The sequence below is a fragment of the Podarcis tiliguerta genome (genome assembly GCF_965153285.1).
Source record: "Podarcis tiliguerta genome assembly, chromosome: 17".
NCBI classification, from domain to species: domain Eukaryota; kingdom Metazoa; phylum Chordata; class Lepidosauria; order Squamata; family Lacertidae; genus Podarcis; species Podarcis tiliguerta.
In genome coordinates this window covers 30,090,159-30,098,729 of record NC_139550.1, presented here as the reverse complement: position 1 = coordinate 30,098,729, position 8,571 = coordinate 30,090,159, and the positions used below count along the sequence as shown (strand labels likewise).

The 8,571-nt window shown below is 45.4% G+C and overlaps 1 protein-coding gene across 1 annotated transcript; it reads right to left on the bottom strand.

Moving 5' to 3' along the window:
- Positions 1-1,724: 1,724 nt before the first annotated feature.
- On the bottom strand, positions 1,725-3,806 carry LOC310667650 (beta-1,3-galactosyltransferase 2-like; the record flags this gene model as incomplete). The annotated part of the gene is made up of 1 exon (XM_083420452.1): positions 1,725-3,806. One exon carries the CDS (start codon positions 3,804-3,806, stop codon positions 2,685-2,687), a length of 1,122 nt encoding a protein of 373 aa, XP_083276578.1. The 3' UTR covers positions 1,725-2,684.
- Positions 3,807-8,571: the final 4,765 nt, after the last annotated feature.

Genomic DNA, 8,571 nt, shown 5'->3' with positions numbered 1-8,571 from the left:
GAGGGAACAAGCAGCTCATAGAGGCAACAACATCACTTGCCTGCTCAACATGGCCTCCCCTCTTTTAGCACCGGCCGCAGCAGCGAAATCCGGAAGCCAAGAAGAGGGTCATTGATGCTGTAGCGGCAGAGGGACCTGGCGGCACGGGCGGCAGCGACATTGTTTGCCTGCTGAGCACAACCTTCCCTAACTCTGCGCCGGCCACTGCGGGAAACACTCCCTAGAGTGTACACCTCTCGCAGCTGCATGGGGGGAGTTGCACACCTCCATATCAAAGACCCCCATCTCTACTTCTGGATTTTGTTGCCACGGCCGGCACCAAGTTGGGGAAGGGCATGCTGAGCATCAAAGACCCCCTTCTCGGCTTCCGGATTTTGCTGCTGCCCTGCACCGCTTGGTCCCTCTGCTGTCCCAGAAGTGACTGCTGCTGTGTTCCCTCACAGGGCACGGGACAGCATGGGCAGGATGCTGTCACTGCCACTGCAGTAAATTATTCAGTGAGGAGAACGCATCCAAGTGGCAGGGGCTGCTTCTGCTTCTGCTAGCCCTGAAGAAGGTGAGGAATGGGTGCTGGGGGGGGGGGGATCCAGAAAAGCTGGCCTGGGCCGGATGGAGAGAAGCCAACTGGCTCCTCGGAGAACTTTTGCCTCCCTTTCCTCCCCCTTCATGCACCCCGCACACTCATCCCTCCAATGGTAATGGGTATATAACTCCAGTTTTTTAAACTGGGTGGTAGATTGCAGCCTGGTCTATTGCTTTCATTCTGTGGATCCATGGTCTCGTTAGATACTAAAATTCATGTTAAATTGCTGTTTTTATTTGTCTGGGACAGATTAATCCATTTTGCATTACTTTCAATGGGCAAGCTGCTATGGTTTTGGAAGACATCCGGAACTGATTTAAGTTTGAGAACCAAGGCATCACTATATCTGTCACTGCATTTGTTTGAAGTGCTGCAACTCAGCAACTTAAACAGAGGAAGATGGAAACATTTTCACCAGCTCTAGCCAGCACTACCCCCTTCCCTTTTTCCAGTAAAAGTGTCAAGGTACTCAAAATGCCTGATTTTGCCACTAGGTGTTGCTATGGCATTAGAAGCTGGACAGTTCTTGCCTTTTCCCCTTTAGGAAAATGCTCTCCATCAACTCACTTCAGTTTGTCTTGGATGCCCACATTTTTTAGCCTTTGCCCCCTCTGCACCAACGAATGTGGCCAAGTATGGCCAAATAAAACAAGGCACTGTTCTAAAATCAAAGTCCTACATTCCTTTATTGCAAGATAGAAAATGTGGGAAGGTGAGGTTGCATTGCATGTATTTAAAACACAGGTGGGGAACTTGTGATGCTACAGGTGCTGGACTGTTCCACCATCCCTGACCATTGGCCATGCTGGCTAGAGATTATGGAAGCTCCAGCCCAACAACATATTGGAGGGCATGGACATGTTTTCCATCTCTGACTTACAGCTTTGCTACTGTTGCAATGCAGATAAGAGAGTCCACAAAGAAATCATAACGTTGAGCAGGGATTTGAAGGAAGAGAGCTGAGAAAAGTAGTTCCAAGTATAAGAGGCGGAAGATTAGGTGCATATTGATTTATATGAGCAGCAAGTCTTGTGGCCAGAAGGTGGAGCCCAAAAGCCACTATATGGTGGCAATTGTTTTGGCATGCATGAGTTGATAACTGGGTTTAAGGGCTTGTTTCCCCAGGATGCCCAGGTCTTTTCTGATGAGAGCACCTTTTGCATCTCATTTGGAAACCCAGGACCCAGAGTCTGGTGGAATAATGGGGAGGCACACAATGCCAGATGCTTGAAGTCCAGTGTGAAGTTTCCACAGTCTGTGTTGATTTGGGGAGTAATTTAAAGCAGATCAGTAGAAGTTTCCTTCACAGTAGGAAGCCATACTCCACATAGCACATGCCTCTTTGGGTTGTTGCCAGTTGTGCAAAAGTATTATTTGTCATCTTCTGTTGCTTTTTCATATATATAAATATACATTGCCCGACTGTGAGTGTGAAGGCCACTCCCTGCAAGGCCCTGTCCACCTGACCTAGGGAGCAAGGCGCACACTCACCAGCCCTACTGAAGAGGCTCCTCATGAAGCCGGAGGGACAACGCCCAGCTATTGCACACAAAAAATGTATATATATTTAAAAACCCAAAATCCCGAACAATTGCTTTAAAATGTATAATTCCCCCTGGATGGGCATGCAGGACCCCCCAAAAGAGGATATTTCCGGGAATTCCTGGACGTATGGCAACCCTATGCCTAGTGCCACACCTGCATGGCCGGAGGGTTGCTCTCTTCCAGTAGGTGAGGTGATGGCTGTGATGATCTCAAAACTCTGAGGTTGTCAATTTGGCACATTAGTAGCACAGTGGTCAGTTCAGAGCAGACCAAACAAGTCACTATGGGCAGCTGCAGAGATTCTATGGGGAGGAGAGCCGTATGAATGACAATGAGCCACACGGCACGATGAGCATGTTATGTGGGGCCAGCTCGCTTCTGAGGGCATAAATACCGATTTCGACAAGCACAGAATCTTCCTTCTTCTCTGAGCCATCCTTCCCTTTCCTCATTGCAATTTGTTGGCATGGATTTGTCCATTGTACAGGAACATGCCCGCATGTTGCCAGTCCTCTATGCCAACTTCTCCACAAGAGGCTGTTCACCTCCCTCCCTTTTAACTCTTGCAAGTCTGGTTCTGGGCCCGAAAGCCAGGCCAAATCTGCAGCAGCTCCTCTGGGACCACCAGAGGATGTACCACAACCACCTTGGAGAGCTTGCATTTCTGATAGTTGGCATGGAACGTCTTGAAGAGACCCCCGGGGCTGTTTGTCACGCTGATGCCCAGCTCATACAGGCAGATTCCCATGAAGGCATCTTCCATGTTAATGACCCTGATGGTCTTTGCTACCTGGTAGATCTTCTTGGCCAGATCCCCAGAGAACACATACCCTGGGCCTGCGCAGTAGGGCGGGTAGGTTTCATTGGGGTACACCTCCCGTGGCACATACCACTTGGAGGCCTTATTACGCACTGGCTTTGAATTCCTACAGATGTACCCTGTCATGTAGTTCTTCTTGGGTGGCAGGTGAGGCTGTAGCAGGTGGGACACCATGAAGTTCACATTGAGAAAGATGTCACTGTCTGCCTTCACCATGTAGGTGGCATTGGGGCAGAACTTGCTTATCCACTCCATGCCCATCAGCGTCTTCAGGGTAAGGTTGTTGTAGGTATCCAGGAAGTCCTGCTGAATAATGTCTTTGTGGTTAGAACTCTCCTCTTCCAAAAGGGCCTGGAGCGGGTATCCAAATTTTGGGTGGACACCCGTCAGAAAAAGACAAAGAATGGAAACCCCAGGCACCAAACTCTCGTTGCCCCACGTCTGCCGGATGGCCTGCCTCGTGGCAAAATCCTGGGGCTTAGTTATCACCAGCAGGATCAAGAAAGGGCTCCTCTCCTGGCATTTCTTTGGCTCGTTGAGAAGGAACTTATAATCAGTGGAATAGATAACCTCCAAGGGATGCCGCTTGGCCACTGGTGGTGGTGGTGAAATCAGACCAGAGGGCTTTGTCTCCTTTGTCCTCTCCAGTGCAGATTCCCATTCAAATACCATGGCACTTTTACGATCACCTGCGGAAACTGGGCCGCCCTTGAGCTTGATGTCGGGCGGTGAGGAAAGCGTCTCAAGAGACTCCCATTTGCTCTTCGCAACAAGTAGGAAAAGGAAAATAGAGCAGAAGATAATTACAGTGGGCAAATGCTGCAGCTTGGTCATGAGCATCTTCCTGGCACCTTCCATACTTTTGGTGGGCAGGAGGAAGGCGCTTGCAGACTACGTGGGTGGGGGAGAGATCCTGGCCACCTCTATCCTGTTTCCAAAAGCAACCTGCAAAAGAGAAGCCCAGTGAAAGGAGTTGAATTCTGTTCTCTCTCTCTCTCTCTCTCTCTCTGTGTGTGTGTGTGCGCGCGCGCGCGCGTGTGCACGCACACAAGGGAAGCTTTGGGGATCAGGCTGGGCGCACGGAGAATCAGTCTTCCAACTGCCGACACACTCAAGACCTGCTAATAATACCTGCCTTCTGTTTCTGGAAGGAAAATATGTACTCTTGGGGATTGTACTGCATATTGTCTCCCTGCTTATTTAACTTATATATTTTTATATTTTTTTAATAATAATTTTTATTAATTTACAACAAAAACAAATCATACAATAATTTCACATCCAATTTTTCACAAAATCTTTCTTTTCTGGACTTCCTTCAGCTTTTCCGTAAATCTTTCGTAGTCATTATTAATTTACGCATTTCTTAGGTTTGGATTGTCATTATTTGAACCTTTCTTTTTCTATTCCCTTTTAACAATACCTCTCGCGTTTCACAGTGCTTTTTAAAATCCCTCTAGCGTTATTTGACCATCACTTATACTCTCCAGATATTCCCCAAATTTTCCCCAGTCTTCTGTGAACTTTTGGTCTCTTAAGTATCTAATCTTCCCAGTCATTTTATCCAACTCAGCATAGTCTAGCAGCTTCCTTCTCCATTCTTCCATTGTCGGTATTTCCTGTTGTTTCCATTTTTGCGCCAGTAACACCCTTGCAGCTGTCACTGCATATTGAAAGAACTTACTATCCTTTCTCTTTATCTCTTTTCCTAAAATGCCTAAGAGAAAGGCCTCTGGCTTCTTTATAAATGTATATTTTAATATTTTTTTTAATTCATTGTATATCATTTCCCAGAAGCCTTTCACTTTCTTGCATTCCCACCACATGTGATAAAATGAACCTTCTTTCTCTTTACATTTCCAACACTTATTGCATGTCTTATACATTTTCGCTAATTTTGCCGGTGTTATATACCATAGAATCATAGAATCATAGAGTTGGAAGAGACCACAAGGGTCATCGAGTCCAACCCCCTGCCAAGCAGGAAACACCATCAGAGCACTCCTGACATATGGTTGTCAAGCCTCTGCTTAAAGACCTCCAAAGAAGGAGACTCCACCACACTCCTTGGCAGCAAATTCCACTGTCGAACAGCTCTTACTGTCAGGAAGTTCTTCCTAATGTTTAGGTGGAATCTTCTTTCTTGTAGTTTGTATCCATTGCTCCGTGTCCGCTTCTCTGGAGCAGCAGAAAACAACCTTTCTCCCTCCTCTATGTGACATCCTTTTATATATTTGAACATGGCTATCATATCACCCCTTAACCTCCTCTTCTCCAGGCTAAACATGCCCAGCTCCCTTAGCCGTTCCTCATAAGGCATTGTTTCTAGGCCTTTGACCATTTTGGTTGCCCTCCTCTGGACACGTTCTAGTTTGTCAGTGTCCTTCTTGAACTGTGGTGCCCAGAACTGGACACAGTACTCCAGGTGAGGTCTGACCAGAGCAGAATACAGTGGCACTATAACTTCCCTTGATCTAGATGCTATACTCCTATTGATGCAGCCCAGAATTGCATTGGCTTTTTTAGCTGCCGCGTCACACTGTTGGCTCATGTTAAGTTTGTGGTCAACCAAGACTCCTAGATCCTTTTCACATGTACTGCTCTCAAGCCAGGTGTCACCCATCTTGTATTTGTGCCTCTCATTTTTTTTGCCCAAGTGCAATACTTTACATTTCTCCCTGTTAAAATTCATCTTGTTTGTTTTGGCCCAGTTCTCTAATCTGTCAAGGTCGTTTTGAAGTGTGATCCTGTCTTCTGGGGTGTTAGCCACCCCTCCCAGTTTGGTGTCATCTGCAAATTTGATCAGGATGCCCTTGAGTCCATCATCCAAGTCGTTGATAAAGATGTTGAATAAGACCGGGCCCAAGACAGAACCCTGTGGCACCCCACTAGTCACTCTTCTCCAGGATGAAGAGGAACCATTGATGAGCACCCTTTGGGTCCGGTCAGTCAGCCAGTTACAAATCCACTGAGTGGTAGCATAGTCAAGACCGCATTTTACCAGCTTCTTTACAAGAATATCATGGGGCACCTTGTCAAATGCCTTGCTGAAATCAAGGTAGACTACATCCACTGCGTTCCCTTCATCTACCAGGCTTGTAATTCTGTCAAAAAATTATATCTAATAAAACATTTTCATAACTTTTTCTTTTAGTGTCACACATGCTGTAAATTTTAGGTTCTCCTTCCATAGTCTTTCCCAGTCTTCAAATTGGATATTATAACCAAAGTCTCTGGCCCAGTGTATCATTACCGACTTAACTTCCTCATCTTTCAAATTCCATTCTAGCAACAGCTTATACATTTTGGACAAAATTTTAAAGTCCTTATTTATTATTTCTGACTGAAATATTGAATCCTTGTCTGCATAACCACATTTTTTAACGTCTTTCCTGAACATTTCATTTGTTTGGAAGTACAGTGGTGCCCCGCAAGACGAATGCCTCGCAAGACGGAAAACCCGCTAGACAAAAGGGTTTTCCGTTTTGGAGGTGCTTCGCAGGACGAATATGCTATGGGCGTGCTTCGCAAGACGAAAATGCCTTGCGATTCCTGGGGGTTTTTTCCCCCTCCCAGCCTTTTTCCCAAGCCCCTAAGCCGCTTAACAGCTGTTCACTAAGCCGCTTATCAGCTGTTCGCTAAGCCACTTATCAGCTGATCTAAGCCGATAATAGCCTTTTAGCAGCTAATCCGCTAATCCCTTAAGCCTTTAATAGCCGCTAATAGCCTTTTAGCACCTAATCCGCTAATCCCTTAAGCTTTTAATAGCTGCTAATAGCCGCTAAACCGCTAATAGCGCTAATAGCGCTAATCCGCTAATGGGCTTGCTTCGCAAGACGGAAAAAACCGCAAGACGAAGATTCTTTTCGTCTTGCGAGGCACCACTGTAATGCAACCAATCCTATACATGTTCTTTTACCTGTTCACCTGCTTATTTAACTTATATGCAAAATTCATCATGCGAAAGGCTGGACTGGATGAATCCCAAACTGGAATTAAGATTGCTGGAAGAAATGTCAACAACCTCCTGTACTTGTCCTAATTGGCAGGCTACATAGGCTATATTTGGCCTCAGAATACCATTAATGAAAAACGAAGCAATTACGAGTCCTGCCTCATAATGGGGTGAGAGTTCCATAGTTTGAAGTGAAGAAGTACTTTCCATTATCTGTCCTAAATCTTCCAACCTTCAGCTTCATTGAACATCCACAAGTTCAAGTGTTATTAGAGAGGGAGAAAAGGCTTTCTGAATCTGCTTTCTCTATGCTATGCATAATTTTTATAAACTGCTGGAAGGAGCGGGTCTACAGCTTGAGGGTACTTCTGAATTGGACCCTGTCATTCAGGAGCAATCACAATTGGTAAAACTTGGAATAAAAAAGGAAGAAACCTTGCAAGAATTGACATCTTCACTGTGGTGATGCATCCAAGGCATAAGAGATTTAGATTCCCCCTAGTTTTCATTTTCTGTTTGCTCTGCCAGAGCAAGAAAGAAAAATTTATTTTCTTTACAGATACATGTTCCCAAATACTTTAGTTATCAAAGGGAAATGTTGAAGCTAGCTAAGTTGCAAATCAGATTTTGCTTCAATAGTCTAATTCTCCCCAAACTTCAGGCATCATTTCCTCTGGGTTAGACAATAAAAGCACAATTTCATGCGGGAAGAAAGTGATCGTGTGGACTTTAACCTTGTATATCAACACTCCAAAACTTTACATTGTGTTTTATTGATGCTGTTAAGGATTCGATGGAAAGAATATATAATAGTGGATAAACAATAAAACAATATCCGGGCTATATTCCTCCGGCCTCATGAGGCCGGTGAGTGTAGGCCTCACCCCCTAGGCCAGGTGGAAAGGACCTTGCAGGGAGCGGCCTTCATGCCTCACAGCCGGGCGATGTTATTCCGGCCTCATGAAGGCAGCCCAGTTTAGGGAAGTTTTTAATGACGGATATTTTAATAAATTTTTAACCTTCTGTTGGAAGCCGCTCAGAGTGGCTGGGGAAACCCAGCCTGATGGGCAGGGTATAAATATATTATTATTATTATTATTATTATTATTATTATTAGCCTCTTCAGTAGGGCTGGTAAGTGTGGATCTTGCTCTCCTCTCCATCTCAGGACAGGAGTCCAAATAGTAATAGCTCAATCAACACCCGCCTTTCCCTTTTCTTTTTGGTTAATATCCCTCCTGAAGAGAAGAATTCTGCTGAACTTAGAAGTTTGCTCATTACTTTCAATCCATCTTAATAAAGGAGCTTTGCTGCTGTCGCTCTTTGGGTTTTATCTCGTGGGCTGCCATGGACCAATAGGTGTGCCTGTATTGCTTTCAGATTCATAGTGATTAATATGTTCCCTTCTGTGGTACCTTGCGTTACATACGCTTCAGGTTACAGACTCCACTAACCCACAAATAGTACCTCGGGTTAAGAACTTTGCTTCAGGATAAGAACAGAAATCGCGCAGTGGGGGTGCAGCGGCAGCAGGAGGCCCCATTAGCTAAAGTGGTGCTTCAGGTTAAGATCAGTTTCAGGTTAAGAACGGACCTCCGGAAAGAATTAAGTACTTAACCTGAGGTACCACTGTATTGCTTTCAGATTCACAGTGATTCATATGCTCCC